We start from the raw sequence: 19737 nt of genomic DNA, 5'->3' as shown, positions 1-19737 counted from the left end.
GTAACATTAGGTGCTAACAGGAAGATTTTCTAGAAATCTAAATACACCATACTGAAATGAAAGCACTTCCAGGCCTTTTGTTTTCATTCAACTGCTAAGGAAAATATTGCAGCCAATCACAGGAAGCTGGAATGTTTTTTTTAAAGATATCCCAGACAAGTCCTTGAGTGGAAACTTTACTTAATAAGCATGTTTTTGTAAAATAATCTGCTTCTTCCTTCTAAAGAACAATATCTTCTCCTAAAGCTTGAAACCCAGCTCCCCTGCTGTCCCGACACGCGACTCACATCCATTTACAAATCGCTTAAACTTCGACAAACTCCTGTAATTCTCACCCACGACCAGCCCACGCCCTGACACTCCTAATCTCTTACCTTGTTTTTCAGCTTCTGGATCTCGGCCTCGGTCACTGTGTGTTTGATCTGGAGCTGTTGGGAGAAAATAGAGGATGGGAGAGAAAAGAGAGGGCGGTTAGATAATCTAATGCACGGCCGCGCAGCCTCTCTCTGCTGTCGATACAGTGTGACGGACGGAGGCGGCCGACCCTGTCCTCCCCCGACAGCATCCCAGCTCCAGCTCTGACACGAACTCTCAGAGGAGAGAGGAAGACGGGCGAGTGCTGGGGGACGGATGAATTGTTAAATCATTTTAAAAAGTACTTTAATGTAGCAATGAATAAAAAAAATTCATCCACATTTACGAGAAAAAAATCCTTAAAAAAAAAATCACTTTTTTCTAATGCAGTCTCTAAAACTGCTGGATAAAATATTAAGATAAAAAGTCTTTTCTGAAGTGAAATGCGCGCGAGAGAGAGAGAGAGCAATGGAGCTGAGCAGTCACAGAGATGAGGAGAAGTGATGAAATAAGTGGATACAGAACAAGAGGCACAAAAAGTGAACAAATACAAACTCAAGCAGGTGAGAAAGAAATGGAGAAAAGGAGTGATGAAGTGATGATGATGAGAAAGTGTGAAAAAACATCTCACTGTCTTCTATTGTCTGACACTAGATTTGTTTCAGCACAAAGGATAGAGACTTGTCACTTGTCAGATATATGGATTTGAATACATTTACAGTATTATACTTACAACTTGAGCGATATGGCCCAAAAATTATACCATCAGTCGATATTGATAGTTGTAGTTTTAAAGTCTTCTATATGAGCAGAGAATGACAAATAGACAGTGTGATATACTTGTATATAAGCAATATAATGATATATATGAAGCTGGGTTTTGTTGAATCTGCTATGGAGCTTAAGCATCGAGTCAAAGTGTGAATTTAAAATTTGGTCAAGTATTTGCAAGATGAAGCATTTTCATAATCTGAGGTTCATTCCCCTACTGCCTGCCCAGTTTTTTTTAAGTGTGCAAAAAAAGACGAGAGACCTTTAAACAAGTAAGGTAAAAGCTATTGGAGAGAAGGACGTCCAGGTACAGAGAAAATGGAACTACTGCGAACATCCAGAGACCTGGCATTATATTATACTTGCACTCGATATCCCCTCGGTGCCTGCAGTGCAGCTGAAGCCCTTTGTGTAATGTGTCATACGGCTATTGAGGCAGACAGAAAGGCTGAAGTGTTATGGTGCCAACGGTGCCGGACTGTTCAATCAATACAAGCAGCTTTGCAGGAGCCTAAAAAGAATAAACGACCAAACAGCCACTGAATTCCTATTCTGTTTTAAAGCCGTGATTTTAAGGTGACTTCTTTGTTCGCTGTGTGCGAAGAGCTGTCAAGGTCTGGAGACAAATTTGCTTTTGTATTCACACCTCTAATCATCCAGATTAGAAATTTAGGAAGGTAAGTGGATCTCAGAATATAAATCTGCTGAGTAAAGATGGGGGAGCTGTGTATGTGCCGTTGGTTTTTCTAGAGGGTGTGTGCATATATTTACAATTTATTCCACAAAGCAGTTACAGAAAAAAGCGTAGCCTTCTGTTAGTAATGCAGTTCTTTACATTGTGATACATAGGAGGCAGGATTAAACTCCAGATGAGGAGGTATCTGAGTTTACCTCTCTGAACTTCTGGTAGAGTTTATTGGCGTCTAACTCCGACGGAGACAAGATGTCTTCTGTCTCTGGCAAATCAAAGACCTCGATGCTCTTCTCTCCGCCTGCCACCGCTGTCCCCGTGTCCTCATCGTCCGTGGCATACTCTCCCGTTTGCTGTGAGAGCAAACACAAAGTCAGACACACTTTGGACAAAGGGCAGAGTGCATGGAAGTGAGGGATGTTTGCGTTCTCTTTCATCCTACAAGGAATATTTGAAAATTTTCTTCAAACTTCTGCGCCTGAAATTACATTTGGCCTTGTTATTAAAATTTAAGATACTAAAAAGAAATCATCAACGTATATAAATATGATTCAGAATAAATGTTTCATTTTGGTTTATATTTTACATGCTGATAAAGGACATTTGTCATTTCTACTTGGGAAACTGGTGCATTATTTTTGTGCTGCATTTTCATTAAGGTTGTTAAAAGTTGTTAAATAATCTATGTTTATCAGAGGATATGTATTCTAGTACTTCTAGTACTTCTAGTTTATGAGAGACACAAACTAGTGCTCGCTTTCGGCTCAGGTCTACAGCATGGAGATATGGAGGACTGAAAAATATACATGAGTTAATCTATGTCTAACTATATAACGTTTGGTGTTGAAAAAGACTATGTGTCTTTTCCACAAACTTTATGTTCCCCTTTCTTTATGCAACCCTCTTTTTTACTTACTTTTTTTAATGAGTAATGCCATTTTAATGCTACTGCTTATATAACAAGCAGTTCCTACCTAAAACTTTTTAAAAAATGAATTGGTCTGACAGCCTGGTGAGCTGCAAGTGTCACATCAATCAAAATTAAACACAAGATAAGTTATACTGGCAAAATCTCAGTGACACTTTTTATTATTATTGCGTCTCTAAGTGTCTCTAATATAACTAATAATTTAATTTAGGATCCATATAAATGATTTCAGACGAAAATGAAAATCACAACATTTTTGAGGGTTTGACATTAAAGTTTGACATTATTCTAGTCAGTTTTTCTGTTCCCTGGTTCTCAAAACACTGCATAATGAATGTTGGCATCAGCCATTAGACATCGGCTCCAAATTGATGGTTGATTAAGTCTTTGGCTGACGACCAAGAGTCTGATGTTTCCAGTGGAGCCACATGAAAACATCTCAGTCTCCCTCTGAGCATCAGGCAATGTTATCTTATTTACTTTCTTCATTAAGACCAACCAGTCCAAGCTTTATTTTATCATCTATGTAAATATATATATATATATAATATAAAAGGAAAACTATAATGAATGCAGTATTTATTATGCGCTTGTCTCCGTATCTTTCTCTTTTGCATTTTTCTAGATTCATCTACAATGTATCTTCCTGTAGTTGATGTGTCTCTCTGCCTTCATCTCTGACATATATGTAGTACACACACACACACACACACACGCACACACACACGCACACACACACGCACACACACACACTCATCTCTCTCATCATCTCGGCCTACATCCTCTCCACATCTCATTCCCCTGCACGTCCCTCCATCTATCTTCCGCCCAGATTACAGCTCTCTGGCCTGATTCGTCTGCATGCATGGCCGATACGAGAGCCATTTACATAATAGGCTTGTTTGTTGCCATGGTGTCGGCATCACGCTTTAAGGTCCCATTGACTGAAGGTGGAGTTAACTGTTGAACACGCGGGGCAGTCAAACACCGATTTGCATAAGATAAATGCATCACCTCCCACCACACGCATGAGGAATCGGGAGAGAAAGAGGACGATCTGAGGAGAAGTCCTGTTGTTTAGAGGGTTCAGTGTGTGACGAGCTGCTCCATGAATAAAGGTCTAATCCGAGTGTTGTGTTGGCGTAATGACTTTCAGTCAGTGCTGGTGGAGACCCTACTGCTCCTTTCACTGGAGGAGGACAGTAAAGGAGCTGCCATGAGATTCTTTGACATGAAGCTGTCTGGAAAATAGGGTCTGGACATTTTCCATTGCAGCAGGAGATTTCTGGGTCAGACCCGCTCAGGAAGCAGAACTTGACGTATGAATAACATTATTCACGAGTGTTAGATTACAGCACATCAACACCGGCGTCCGCTACTATCACCAAAAGCTCTTGAATCTTGTTTTCTTTCCACTTTGACATCTCGTCTGAGTCTTCTACGCGTATGACACCTCTTTTCCATCCTGAGATATTTGTATTCTTCCAATTTCACATCCGTCATGTGTTTGAAACATCAACACGAAACATCAACTTGCCTCGCTGTGAATTTTTCCAGCTGTATTCTGACATGGGCTCCCTCAGACATTTTCCGGTCATTTTGCTCAGGGCTGTCAGGAGAAACTTGGATAAACTACTGCGTACATATTTCTCACATGGACTTTCACATTTAACTGCCGGCAGATGGGAGAGTGTGTGATCAAACACGTTCATGGGCTGACGTGTGCGTGCATGTGCGATGTGTAATGCTAACTGACGGAGGATCTCTTCCTCTTGGGACTCGAGCCCCAGTCTGTCACAACTAACCAGGCAGAGTGAGAAATAACCTGCTCCCACGTCCACCCGGTGAGAACTTGATATAATATTTATAGAGACATTAATATTGATGAGCCCTTTTATTGCTCCATAGATCTTTATAATGGTTTTGTAACTATTTACCCATTCGGCAGTTATGCTGTTATGGAAGCCTTAGAGCTCCGCAGTGGCAGAATTATTTTTACAGGCGTTTGTAATCCATATATATGGATAAACAATTTTAACTAAACCACCACTCTTATGTTTATGCCTTGTAGGGATCTGGGGTCTGAGGTGATCATCTGAAGCTGCACTTGAAATGATGACAACAGGAAGATAATGGAGGTATCCTGCGTGTCTCAATGGTTCAATTCCAGCCTTGACTGACTGGTAGCAGTGTCAGTAATAAGAGCTGTCAGTGATACATGTGTATGTGGCCGTGATTATGGGAGTGGTGGTGGGATCAGCTTCCAGGGACCGGGAGAAGAGTTCCTTATGCATGAGAGCTCTCAATCCACCATCCACCAGGAAATGAAAGACTTCAAACACGGCTGATGGAGATAGAGGAGGAAGAGATGCCTGACTGAGCTGCTCCCCTGTGTGTGAGTGGGGACGCTTTGATTGATTTTACTATGGAGCATCCTTACATGACTACTGTATATCATATATTGTGTGTGTTCATGCATGTCTAGAGGGCGCACGCATTCACACACACACACACACACACACACACACACACACACACACACACACACACACACAGACAGGGTTGCAGGGCCATGATCTCAGTGTCTGGTGGATTAAACATGCTGTGAGTAAGCAGCAGTATCATGGTTTCCAGGACTAATGCTCACATGCCATCCTGTGTGTGTGTGTGTTTGTGTGTGTGTGTGTGTGTGTGTGTGTGTGTGTGTGTGTGTGTGTGTATGTGTGTGTGTGTGTGTGTGTGTGTGTGTGTGTGTGTGTATGTGTGTGTGTGTGTGTGTTTGTGTGTGTGTGCCAGCACCAGAGCCTCCTGTCAGTCAGTTTTAGGGAGTTAATAAGCTAAAACTTCAGTTCAGCTGTCATGAAAAGGGACTCGATTAACATTAAGTGACAACTAGAAGCCTAATTTTTTCAGTGTCATGTCATCTATAAGAACTTCAAACAAAACCAGATATTATGAGCTTTAGTTCAAAGAATCTGTTCTTTCAGATTAAGTGACAGGCGTTTTACCCATATACTTCATCTACTCTAGTGTATGAGGTTAATCATTTCTTGTGCACGGTTCTGTTACAGCGTACCATCCAGTACGGAGGTCAATGTCGTGTGTGGTCATTACCTCGTCATCGTCAGCGTCATACTGGGCGTACTGTTGCTCCAGCAGCTCTCTCTGTCTCCTCTCCTGCTCCAGGGTCTGCTGGATCAGACTGGCCACCTCACTCTGCTGGCCCGGAAGCTCGCGGCCAATCACAAACCTGCAACCAGATACACTGTTTCAGGCAGACATGGCAACTCAAGCACACACACAATTACATGAGATTTTAAACATTCAGTTACATATCTGAAAGAACTCCTGTATGACAACATGACATCTTATTTCCTACATTCCTGCCCCAGTTTCTTGTGGCCCTGTTATAGTGGCGTGCATGTGTGTGTGTGTGTGGGCACGTGTGCTCGTGCAGAGAACTGACCACAGCAGTCTCAGCAGTGTGACAGCAGCCAAGGCCCACACCCACATAGCAACGGCAGTGATATCTGCTGACGTATCAGGGCAGGGCTGAGAGACGGGACACACATAATAATGTGAGAAGACAGCGGGCTCGGCCAGGCAGCCTGTTATTAGCCTGGCATGGGACTGAATGGAGAAAACCACAGACTGTGACTGCAAGCTACTGACTCCTCACTACTGTAGTTATACATGGGATAATGGTACAGGACATTTCACATTCGGCAGCTGACTATCTATCTATCTATCTACCTATCTATCCATCTATCTATCTATCTATATATTTATCTATCTATCTATCTATCTATCTATCTATCTATCTATCTATCTTTCTGTAAATAGAAATAGAAATTTCACCACCAACAATGATACTGCTATTCAGAAGCTAATTCAAATAATAATAATCCAGCTGTTGCATGATAATTTATAGGAACTAATAACTATCGCCAATAAGTAGCTGAGGTAATGTCAATGCAGGAAGGTATCAATGTTGTGGACATATATTTGACTGTTTTAGAATTGCAGTATATCCAAATGAATATGAAGGATTTTTCGGTTTTATTATCTTAGGAAATAATGAAAAGAGCTTGAGGGAAAAAGTCTGACACATTTCCTTTAATATTTAATAAGAAGATGTAGGATTCTTGGCGTGTGTATTCTCTCTACTGAGTGCCATTATAGTTCTCCTCATAATTCAGATTTAAAGCAAAGAATTTCTCTGACCTAGTCCAGGAAATCTCTAACCCAGCAGGGGCCCTATGACTGTCTATGTATGAGCCTGCTCCTATCGGCTGCATGTGTGTGTCAGAGTGAGAGACCTACAGAAAGAGAGAGGGAGTGGATTTGAGACGACGCCTAATCAAGTGAATTCAGCTCCCGAGAGCTCTTTCATATATTTCTGAAGGGGGAAGTAGAGGAGGCCTTACGGTCCAGCAGAGAGGCGTGTTTGATCTACATGTGAAGGAACAACTGAAGGGCAGGACGGAGAGAGAGAGTAAAAAGAAAGGAAAAGGGAAGGAGATAGAGAGGGGCCTGTCTAAGTTAAGTACTGTAGTGGAACAAGCCTTTGGACAGCATGGAGGTCTGAGGGGCAGCTGACCTGGAAACAGCCTTCCTCCGCACGCATGCTGAGCCTGTCTCAGTTCCTCCCTGCGTCCCAGTGGGGCTCCCACCACACACAGCGCTGCCTCAACTCTAACAGCAGAAACCTTCACTGGCCATCTCATTTAATAACGCTAATAAAGACAGGGCTTGTGTAACAGTTACAGTTTGATGCAGGAGCTGGATTTTCTTCTTGCTTGTGCACCTGATTAGCAAATAAAAATAAAGGAAGGAGGGAAAGCTACAGGACACATGCTCTCTTTAGGTCAACAGCTATTTGAGGATGTCAGCACAGGTTGTTCACCGATGCAACTGGTCAACCATGGTGGAAGATGGTTGTCGGTTTTGTTTTTTTCTTCTGTGGGATGTGAAAATGTTAACGTGTTATTAGGTATTTTCTTGTTTTAGTCAATTGCTGTTTAAGAGACCAGAAGAAAATGTTTAAGAACAGGACACACATGGACCTGCAACCCTGTGTGTGTGTGCGTGCGTGCGTGCGTGTTTTTGGACAATGGAAATCTTAGAAGAATAAACTATTATCAGCTGTTTTAAAGGTATTTTGTTGACAGTGTGATAATGAATAGAAGGCATCTGACAGTAGCAGCCTTATCTTCTAAAAGTAAAACGGACCTGTGGAATTAGGAGCAAATTGTTAGAACAAATGAATGTGTGTCACAATAAAATTAGCAGCAGGTGTATTGTGTATTATATATTTTATAAAGTGAAAACGGCTATAAATTCATGTCAGCTTGGGCCTTTTTAGAATATTAGCTTGAGTGCATTTATAGCCAATAAAGGTTCATCAAGCCACGCTGGCCAAAATCCAGGAACTATCTTCCGTAAGTGAAATGATGTCATTTTATATTACCCAGAGCGTACACAGTATTTCTCTTGTGTTTCCCTTTAGGAAATCTGTGTGGCAGCACCTCGTTTTTTATAGTCAGAGCTCCTGGATGATTTGCTGCTGGAATTTGGGGTTAAATATAGCTAAAATGGCAAATCTAGGACAGTTGGGCATAAAATCTCTGGTGATCAGACAGAGAGGGAAGGATTTACCGAGGAGGAGGAGGAAGAGGAGGAAGAGGAGGAGGTGGAGGAGTGAGTGGGTGAGACACGATGGAAGATTGAAATAGTACGAGAGAGGAGAGAAATGGATCTGCCACTTCTAGAATAAATGATGTGAAGCAACAATTATCATCACAATTATTGTATTTTATTTTCAAACATAAATTCAAAATGATTAAAGTTAAATTAAATGTCTTCACGGCTCATGTGAATCTATTTATACATGTTAGATAGGTAGACAGGTGACAGATTGAACCGTGTCAAGGCTGTCTCACCTACAGTGCCACATCCTGGTATGTAGAGAACCCCCATTGTCAATATTAGCTCAGTAAGCGGCATGTGTCTGTTCTGATACTCTCGGACATATCTTTGTTCCCACAGAGAACATTGTGACCAGAACAGGGCTGAGGCTGCAAACCACCAAGGCCTATAGATTATTTATCAGCAGCGTAAAGTTAAGTCAAGTAGAAACATGGAACAGGAATAAGAGGCTTCTCAGAAATGCGACTGTGCAAAAAAAGGAGGAATTCAGCACAACTAGAAGCTCCAGGCTCATCCTGACTTCTGATAGATATATCTTAAATCCATCTTAAATACCCACAATCCATTTTTGACCAACCCATGTGATGTATCGCAAGCTCAGCAACAACAAATATATACATATCATATATATATATATATATTATAGGAAATATCACAGTAAATATACACAGAAAAAGTTTAGAAAGCCACATCAGCCTAGGTCAGAAGAATATTTCGAGATTAAATTAGTAGTATTTTGTGAATAGAGTTGTAAAATTATGAGAATGAATACAAGGCATTTCCTCCTCCCGGAAAGAGGCAACTTCCTCCAAGTCTGTGTGGTTCTTTCTTCAGAGGAGACAGTTTCTTACACAGTCTTTTCAAAGTCCTGATACTTATGATAATTTGGTGCTGATGAGACAAACAAGCAGATCTATTGACATTCCTCCGCTAAAATGACACGTAGCATACAATTATGAATTTATTCTAATAAAATGGATGACTTATTGTAATATTATGTTTTTATTCTTGTAATATTCCAACTTTGTTCTTGTAAAATGTAGAGATCTTTTCTCCCAATATTCCACCTTTTATTCCTCTTAATATTCCCACTTTATTGTTGAAATGTTACAACTTTATTCTCAAAATGTTCTGACTTTATTCTCGATTTTTCTTCCCCTTTAAGTAGCCCTAATAGGAAGAGTCGGGGTAAAGAGGAACCGGAGAAGGTGGAAAACAGCAGAGGACGCAGCAGACAACACAGAGCCAAGACACAACTGAAATCTGAGGCGGCAGGTTCACAGAGCTGCCAAAGACAGGACGGGCTCTCCAAATCACAGCCTTTGTGTGTGTTTCTGTGTCTGTGTGTGTGTGTGTGTGTGTGTGTGTGTTCTCTGCACCCCCACCTCTCTTAGTGGACCCCTGCCAGAAACTGTCAAACGTAGCAGACTTTTGTCACATATTGTGTTCCCACATCTCCTCAGATACGATAATGAAGCGAAGTTTCTTGCCAAAACAGAACGGCACTGAGCCCGGCTGTTTAAGTGGCTGCTTTGCGACTTTAGCACCACGACAGCAGGATGAGGAGCATTCAGGATTTCAACAAGCAGCGCTACTGAACAGTGAAAACTGAGGACGAGATCGAGGTTGAGTTCAAAGGACATTTCCAGACATTGCGGTTTATTAGAGAATCATATGTGACACACTGATGATTGTTTGTTTTGGGGGGCTTTAATGTTTTTATGTACATTGAGTTCTGATAAATTAGATTTCATAATGGTGTTTGGCATCACTAGTAGAAAGTCTATGTTCAAATAATTAAATTTATATGTGGTTTATGAGACTGAGATACTGTGAGAGGGTGTTTGTGTGTGTGTGTGTGTGTGTGTGTGTGTGTGTGTGTGTGTGTGTTTGTGTGTATGTTTGTGTGTTTGCGTGTCTTACCGAACCACTCCTGAAGTGTTCCTGAGGACGGAGGCGGCGAAGCTCTGGGTGACGCCCACCAGACTAGTCCCGTCCACCTCCACTATCTGGTCATTCACCTTTATCCTGAAGCAGAGACGTATTCAAGTATCATTCTGTGAGCTGAAAGTTATCGTGATAGAGCTTACACACATTGAGTCCACAAAAATAAACAAAGTCTGATGCAGGAAAACTACTACAAGAGGCAAAGAGACAAACGAACTCGCCTATCATGCATATTCACATTTTCTTCCAAACAACAACAACAGCGCCAGACTCTCTCTTGCTCCCGAATTTCCACTGCGATGGCTCCAGACTATTGCCTGACACAGAGACAGAAGAGATGAGGCTCAAAAGAAACGAGGAGGTTCTAACAAGGACATGGAGGCCAGCTCGCCTGTTCGCCCTGAGCCTCAACACGGCCTGCATTTCTGCTCCATGACATGATGAGAGGGAGGCTAGGTTCTTGACCTGAAATTAAACTCCCCATGATCCTCTGGTCATAACAGGGGAATTGTGAACAAATAAATTCAAAGAGATGTTCTTACTAAATGTTCTTTTTAAATCTGCTTAATAACCAGATTTAAAAAGGTTCTGAATTTGAGGTTTTAATTACTTTTTTTTCACATGATTAAAACAAAAATGGTCTCTCTTTTCCCCCCAAATGTTTCTAATTATATATATATAGCAAGCACAAGCATTTTAGCCAGTTCAAAGGTGGGTAAGTTGATTCTGAAACACTTTGTCCAGACAACCATTTAATAAATAAAGAGACAAAAAGCCAGTGTCTTCGGCCTTTGCAGGACTAGAATAAACACGACTGGCGTATCTGTCTGTCACTGAACAACCTGCCAGCCTGCGTGCACCCTGCCCGTGCTCTTAACGCATAAGACTGGGATCTTCAGCCAGGAAGACAGAGACAAAAGTCAGAAGATAGCGAATGAGTCACAGATAAGTCGGCTTCTATCACTTGTCAGGCAAAGCTCATTCATGTGTCTTGGGGGCGCAGCTTTGACGTAGGGCCGATGGGGGGGTGGGAGGAATTGGCTGCATATTTCTATGTGGAGCCTTCCAGGATTATCAACCCTTGCCTTGACATTATTGCTTTCATTTACCTTAGACAATTTCTGCCTTCTACAGTTTCTGAATATAATGAAAGAAATTAAAACAAACTCCACATAATTATAATATTAGAATCAATATTGAAATCATCTATATTACAATTGAATTTTAACCATTTGTCTGGATTCAATTTTTTTTAAAGCAGTCAACTGATCCAGAAAAACACTTCCATAAGCTTGAGGTCCTCACTAGATACAGATTGAATGTAAAGAGTTGCGAGTGCAGCAGAGGCAGAGACGTCCTTGCTCTTGGTACCTGGATTGGGTTAAGCTCCTAAAACTAGTAAACATCCACAATTCCCAACTTAACATCTTTTTTTTTTAAAAGATGGATCCTGCAAAGACAAAATCAAAACAAACAATGTTCTCTGATGGCTGCATCCACACCGGCAATAAGCTGTGTTCTTTCTCAGCCTGTCACTCGTTTAATAGGACTGTGACACTCAACACGTCAACCAGAGCTGTCATAGAGACACATCAGTCTGACACATAGACAGAGAGCTGGCTGGTTGACTGTCAGTCAGCAGCTCAGACGCTTTTCTGACCTTCACAGCTTCCAACGTCTTAATCGGGTTTAGTGTGGCCGAGTCCGGTTAACAGCTGCTGAGTTAAGCCAACAAGAAAAACCACAGAGGGACAACAGAGGAAGATAAAGCAAGACATCAAAACTCACAAGCACACATCCGCACCTCGAAGCCATCTCAACAGAGTACACACACCTCTACGGTCATCAGCACCAGACAAGCCATAATCAAGCCCATCTATCTGACTGCTTGTGTGTGTGTGAGTGTGTGAGAGCGCCTTAAGGACAAATGAGTGTGCACAAGTCAATATTTATTGCTATCGACACACTAATATCTCAACTCTTTCATTTATTTCTCTTGTATCGTAATCAAGGTTTATTGTCATGAGGACACATTAGCTGCAGCTGCAGATTCACAATGGAAGATAACTCTGTTTATAGTAGAGGAGGTAATGCAATAGTCAACTACACAAGCGAAGAAACGTTTTTAAAGGATGTCAGAGGGAAGTATTTCTCCTCCATCTCCTGCTCTGTTTGTTGAAAGGTCAGCATCATGCGATAAAGGCAGAAGCTGACTGAACTGTAAATGAGGGGTTTTCACAGTAGCCTGAAAGCACATGGTGCACGAGACTGACAATGACACTGGGACAAACACACCATTGTTTATTTCAGAGGGATTTTGCAGTGTGTTATATTGGGGTGTAATAATTCTTGCACAGACTTAAAAGGGATGTTTTTAATACCATGCACTCTATAACTGTTTCATTTGACAGAGTTGACAGAGGGGTGACATTAGGGTTATTTAACAGAAATGTAAAGACATTTTATGCATTACTACCTGTATTGGATAAGCACTATAACTATCTAGTATTTAGAAACTAAAACTAATATAAATGATCAATGATCTCACGTAAATGAAATGTGAATACTGACTGTGCTATTTTTGTCCAAATAAGTGATGGACTGACCACGTCACTAGTCAGGGGACAAATTAAATGGTCTCTGTTTTTTGAGTCATTAATCCATTAATCTTTGTTCAGCTCTAACAAATGAGACAAATGCTAAAACCTACTTTTAGACAAATATAAAACTTGAGCTTTAGCACAGCCTTCCCTCTGATCTTTCCAACTTTTTATACTTTCTCCCACTCACTGAGAGAAATTTGACTTTTTAGAACTGTCATCTCAGAACAGGATCAAATTTTCTCACTTTTGAATTTAAGCCATTTCTTTTTTCCCCCTCCCTCCCCATGTCTCTGTACTCTCTGCACTACATTTTAACTAATCTCACTCTGAAATGGCAGCCCTGGATTCTGCAAGCAGAAAAATAATTAATCCCTAAAGAAAACACACCTACTACTGCAAACAACCCCGGTGCAATAGAGTCCCCGGTTACTCTGAGGAGCTTAGAGCACTTACTACCCTCATGCTGCTTTGAATGGACGAGCCTATCATTTTTTTAATCTGTTTATAGGGAACATGAACCACACAGACACACTAATAGGTAAATGCTGGTGGTTTAGAGGCAGAGCACAGCTCACCTGCTGTCATTTCCTCCTCTACCTCTGCTCAGTGCTTACTCTGCACTGTTCACACTTTATAATGCATAAAGACACACAACACACACACACACACACAGTTTCTGTGGATCTTGAGATGTGGACAAACTGAGCTTTAGGATGTTTCCAGACTCACTCATCGCTCACGTAAGATCCAATAAGACGCTGGCTCTCACCTGCCGTCTCTCTCAGCAGCTCCGCCCTCGATGACGGTCTTGACAAAGATGCCCAGTTTCTCCAGGCCTGCATCAGCACCCACGCCCATTCCGATGATACTGATGCCCAGGCCGTCCTCATCTGGACACATAAAGAACAAATCAAATCATTTTAAGGCTGCAACATTTCAAAAAAAGCTGACAAAGCCCAGCAGGGACTTGTTGGATCCACTCGATGAAACCCAAAACAACTCCAGGTGAAGTGATGTCAGGTGGATATGAGTAAAAATAAACTCACAAAGAAGAACTATTGATTTATTAATGGAGAAGAGGAAGATACATTTTCTATAGACATGCTGGCCTTAACACGAATAGGAAATGAGCTGGATGGGAAGTTCCCTTTCATTGTAGCATTTCTCCATCTCCGTCCTGCAGTAATTATTCACGAGCTGTTAACATTTACATAACAGGGAGTGGCTGGTGAAATCTTGCAACGTAAAGTCATTTTATTTTAAGGCCCCTGGCAGTGTTGGATTGCCACACAGGAAAAGCTCAACAGGACAAGACGAGTGCAGGAGATGCAACACATCACCTCATTGGAGCTCATGTTCAGGGAAGTAGGACAAACTGTGCACTACAGGGTCTTCTAGTGTGATATTAAGGGATTTGTAGTGTGTTGCAACATGATGGCAAACAGCAGCATAACACATGGATTCTAAAAGGAAGAAAGTCTTATCATGAAAGGCTGAGCCAGAAATTAAAGTCAAAAATTGGGAGGAATTTATTTAGAAATACAGAAATAGTGGAAAAAAAACAATCTGAATGAAAACATTTAATAAAATAGAAACATCACATGTGTAATTCCTTTTGTAAGTGATCAGTCTACTGCCTATGACGGATATGATACAATATTCTTAGCTTGTCTTTCCCACCTTTCTCCAGCTCCACAGGGAAGAGTTCCAGTTTCTCCACCCTCTTCTCCAGCTCGTACTCAGCGGAGGACGCCACAGGATCCACCTCCTCATTACGCCGGTCGTAGTCCTCATTGGAGTAAGTGTTGAACACCTGGGATAACAAATGCAAGGGGTTAACGGCACAGAAGTGGGCGCACACAACCAAATATAGCAAATGGGTCCTGTTACAGCCACCACATCATGATGGCTCTGGGTCTTTACTTCAGTTTTTTCAGAGGAACTTAAGGGCTCAAATAGAAGAATACGTTTTCACGTAACAATTACAACCCATACATATTAATCACACAAAATAACCATCAACCCTGTGAAAGGCAAAAGCCATTACAACAAAGCCAGAGCTAATCAGAGAGTTAAAATACAACACACTCTAATGCCGCCCAATATAATGAGGTGATGGAGGATACAGAGATGCATTTCTCTCCCTCTAAGCTGCGAGGACCTCACAGGAACCTCTGCTACCCTGCAAGAGTCAGCTGTCACTTCACATCTCACCCCAGCCGAGCGCTCAAACTGCTCCCTGCAGCGAGGAGGGAGGAGGAGAGTGTTGAGCATGAGCTGGCTCCAATGTGCACGCGGCTGTCACATTGTAGTGCGGTCTTCAGCAAGAAGGCTAGCTGCTGGTGCTGAGTAAAGGTGTGCAGAGTGTTTACGTCGATACAAAACACATGCATGCATGTTCATAGAGTCTCCGATTTAGACAGCCCCCTGCAAACCCACACTGATGGCAGCTGCTCTTATTAAAATCTGAAAAAATGGTGACATTTGCCACATGGTCTTGTCTCTTATAAACAAGGTTTTCAAGGTGAGGGTATCACACTCGATGACATCAATCACTATCAAAGTTTTTTGCATGCTGCTTGCTTTTGATCACATGCATCACAACAACACTAGATGAGTAGAAATAAACCGCTGCTCGTTGCGCCAAGGATGCAGACGTCCGCCCTAATGCAGTGTCACCAAACGCGTCAGTCGCTGTCGACCGGCTCCTCAGTGCCCTGACCTCTTTGATTTGAGTGAAAGAGGAAATATATTCTCAGCAGAGATCGATGAGGCGTCATGTCAGATCACATGTATTGATTATTGCCCCGAGCCAGATTTATGTAAGCCACTTGGTATGCATGTGAGTAGAGAGATCTTAATGGTGTGAGGTCACGATATGTTATGTAGAAATATGATAACCAATGCTGAATATTCTTAGATTTTGTTGGAACTGTAAACCATAACATTGATGAGGGCAAACAGGGTCAGAACATTAAAAAATGCATGAAAAGTGCCCGTTGATGCCGTTAGCTACACATTTTTATGTTGTGCTACCGATGACGGGGCCATGGGTTTGACTAATACCTCACCAGGAGATGATAAAGATACAGAGAACTGGAGTAAATCAGTAACTGCTGCTCTGCTGAATGAACAGTTTGCTGGTTGTACATAAACAGCTTGAGCACATTGATATAGCATGAGGGTTAGTTTTTATTCTTTCGTCTGTTCGAGCCTGCGTGAGCTCCATCCATGACCTTGCTGTCATCAATCATTCAGTGTGATCAACAGCCCTGCATTATTAATGCTTACATGCACGCACGCACACACGCACACCCACACACACCATAAATATATATAAAGTTGTGCATGGCAATATAGAAATATTCATAGAAAATTAAAAGCCACACGGACATTCAGCAATCATTAAAATACATATACACACAGATACGCACACAGGGACACACAAACACACACACAGTTACCGGCAGCATATACACACACATTCACAGACTGTTGGCAAATGCTAACGGCAGCACTCGCACTGTCCTGGACTTCCTGGATGCCATTGGCAGTCAGTTCACTCTCTAATGGCCTCTCTCAGTCACTGTGTCCTATCTACAAACACATTAGCATGTGGCCAGTCACTTGAGGGAGTGAAAGAGAAAGAAAGGGAGAGGGGAGGTCAGGGAGGGAGATGAGGACAGATGAATGTGGATCTGTGAGCGAAGGCAGGCGAAGAAGAAACGGAGGAGGCGCAGTGAAGGAGAAAGATTGGAAAAGGGCAGGAGGGGAAAAAAATCAAGAAGGAGGGAGAGAACAACAGCAAAGGGCAAAGGATAAACAAGGGAGTAATGGGGAGTTAAAGTGGGAGGGATACGATGAATGAAAGAGGGGAAGTAAGAATAAATAGACAGAAGGAGAGTGAAAGAGAAACATGGGCACAGATTGCACGGGCAAACAGAAAGCATTTATTTGGCAGATATTAATTCTCCCAGAGGAAAATCCCAATGCAAAAGTGTCCCTGGAAATAAGCAGAAGAGCATATACTGAAATGTAAAGGTCAACCTGAGCAGACTGATAAGTGATTCAGGTTCAAGCTTCCTTCTCTTCTGAGATAGGATGTACAATATCCTTGTTCTCCGACTATAGAAAAAAGCACTTTTTGACCTAAAGTATCAGAGGCTGGAGACACTTAGAGGGAATGAGAGATACAGTACAGTAATGTGTGTCTGACCATGGTTAACCTTGGCAGTACGGCAGGATACTGCTGCCTGTCGTACCACAGGGAGATGAAAAAAAACGGCACGACCAGGCATGAAGCTGGCAAACACAAGCCCGACAGCTGGAGCCGAGTTAGTGCTGCTGTTGATCACACATGTACATAACAGCTATTCAGAAATAGTTGTTCTTTGATTTTCACACAATGTGGAGACAATAACGTGGTTCAAAACTTTGCAGGGCTGACCCAAACCCAACACTGCCTGTATGTAATGACGCACCCGAGAGACAAAACAAAGCCTCACTAAACGTAATATGACACTCATCAATGTGTTGACCCACATAATCCAATAAACTGATCCCCTGCAAACACCAATGTCAGACCCTTCAAACCTTAATTGCTTTACTCACGGTGTGAAATCAATGTCTTATCGCATAACCATACAAAGAATCCACATATCCGAGTCTAAAGCTGTTTTCCGAATTGAATTATGGAAATTATTTGTGAAATTGGGTCCAGAGGGGACGAGGGGGTGAGGGGTGGCATCTGGGTAGAGTGTACAGTAGGCAGGAGATCAGCCAATGTTGATCATTTGAGGAAAATGTTATCGGTGCATGTTTGAAAGCAGCTCCTAACCTCTGTCTGTGGTTAACATAAAAACAATAATGCATGTGAATCACATCATACTGTAAATGCAGTCATCATTTTACTGCAGCTCTTTTAGTGAAACGTCACTTCTGATTTACCAACAAACACATACACCCACACATAGAGGACCCATGCAGGCACACATCTGTCTCTCAGATGTCTCATAAAAACAAGATCTTCTCTTTCTTTTCTTGTCACTGAATCAACCAATATCTCTTCTCGTCACCTCCACACAATATCACACATGATTGCAGACAGCAGTTCTGCTTGGTTGTCCACATTTTGCCCGTCTAATTTCCAATCCCTGCGACCCAAGGGAGGATGGACAAGGTTCGGTTTGAGTCGATCTGTGGATGCTGCTGTGACTCTGCAGATGCCGCGACTGCCTTCATCAGAGCTCAGACGTCTTAGTGGATAAAACCTCTCTCACTTTCCGTGTTTGTACACAGGTGTGTGAGTGTGTGTGCTGAAAACACACAACAGGTGTTTAAGTGATAGCAATGGGAGTTTGCATGAGTGTACGCTTTGTATGAGTGCCACTGCCGAGGCTATTGAAAGTTCACTGCAGGTTCCAGTCTGCAGATTTAAGCGTGCCTGCATGGTAAACTGCTGTGCTGAATCAAGATTCATCTCACTCTCCGGATGACACATGTCCCTTCAGCGGCATCATGTTCGTCTGTCTGTCTGGACACCTACAGGCTCCCCTTTGGAACAGGCAAGTAAGGATTAGGCAAGGGCCTGCTAAGCTACAGGGGAGGTGAAAGGAAGAGGAAGATAACAGAACACAGGGATTATGCAGAGGAAGAAAAAGGAAAAGTGAAAGGTTTACATGAGGAGTGGGCATTGAATGGAGTGAGGGAAAATGTGGACTGAGACAATGAGGAGGACAGTCAAGGGGACACGAGGAGAGATGTGGCCTTTAAGATGATGAGAAAATGGAAGGGAAGTAACTAAAAATCCAGTTAACGGAGGCTGGGAGGCAATATTCACTGAGAGAGAGAAACAGAATGACTCATATGATTCATGGATTCGAGCAGCAGCAGACATTGAGGCCATTGAGGAGTGAAAAAGGCAATAAGAGAGAAATAAAGAAAATAAAACAAGAAAAAAAAGCAGACAAAGCTGCAGCAAATCTAAGAAGTGGGCGAGGCCAGGAGTAATTTGCTTCAGGCCTGTTCGAGTTCTTGCCTAAGATGTCGCAGCATGGTGCCGATGCCTGGCCAACTGCCTCTGATGGTATTAAACTGGGCCTTTGGCGTGTCGGTGCTAGTGCCGTCGCCTGGCTTACGTTTTCCAGACAGTTGATGCTGCCCAGGGCAAGAGGAGAGACCCAAAAGAAATGTTCCTGCTGCTGTGGCACGAGCCCAGCAAACCCTGCAGTGGATAAGCTACAGCCCAGTACACAAACACAAACACACACAGACACACACCCAAAGAGATACAGTTTGCTCTGCTGTGATAGCTCAGCACATTTCCATTACATTTTGTACCTGTAGTCACACTCTCACACTCTCTCACACACACACACATACACACACACACACACACACACACACACACACACACACACACACACAGCAGGCTGGAGAGCTGACAGGTGCTGAGGAAAGTGTCTGGATGCTGAGGGGATGAGACGCTTGCTGATGATGGACATGAATTAATGTCTGGCAAGAACATAGTGAGATTGACGGATAAGAAGGTGACGAAGGAGATGGAGAGAGGACGGAGTGAGAAAAGAGAGACACAAACAGAAACATTCAGGACGTGGCTCTAAATAAGGAGGAGTGAGAACATACAGGATTTAAACAGTCGGTCAGTTCGTCATTCTGTCTGCTCTTGACATACAGCACATCGCCCCTCGTCTGAGGAAGTGACACTGACTTTT

At 42.4% G+C, this 19737-nt stretch overlaps 1 protein-coding gene across 4 annotated transcripts in view; it reads right to left on the bottom strand.

Annotated features, from left to right (window-relative positions):
* The window catches only part of ppp1r9a (protein phosphatase 1, regulatory subunit 9A), a 48650-nt gene that overhangs the window by 13026 nt on the left and 15887 nt on the right, over positions 1–19737 (bottom strand). For all 4 annotated transcript variants that reach the window (XM_069516916.1, XM_069516918.1, XM_069516920.1 and 1 more), the window contains exons 3-8: positions 14684–14816; positions 13773–13893; positions 10377–10481; positions 5859–5994; positions 2017–2169; positions 375–428 (exon numbers count right to left, since the gene is read on the bottom strand). In XM_069516916.1, the coding sequence (XP_069373017.1) occupies positions 375–428; positions 2017–2169; positions 5859–5994; positions 10377–10481; positions 13773–13893; positions 14684–14816 (702 nt within the window). The remainder of the gene's footprint in view (positions 1–374; positions 429–2016; positions 2170–5858; positions 5995–10376; positions 10482–13772; positions 13894–14683; positions 14817–19737) is intronic.

This window comes from Paralichthys olivaceus, chromosome 20, assembly GCF_024713975.1.
Source record: "Paralichthys olivaceus isolate ysfri-2021 chromosome 20, ASM2471397v2, whole genome shotgun sequence".
Classification (NCBI taxonomy): domain Eukaryota; kingdom Metazoa; phylum Chordata; class Actinopteri; order Pleuronectiformes; family Paralichthyidae; genus Paralichthys; species Paralichthys olivaceus.
The sequence above is the reverse complement of the archived record's forward strand: the minus strand, read 5'-3'. Positions and strand labels throughout refer to the sequence as shown.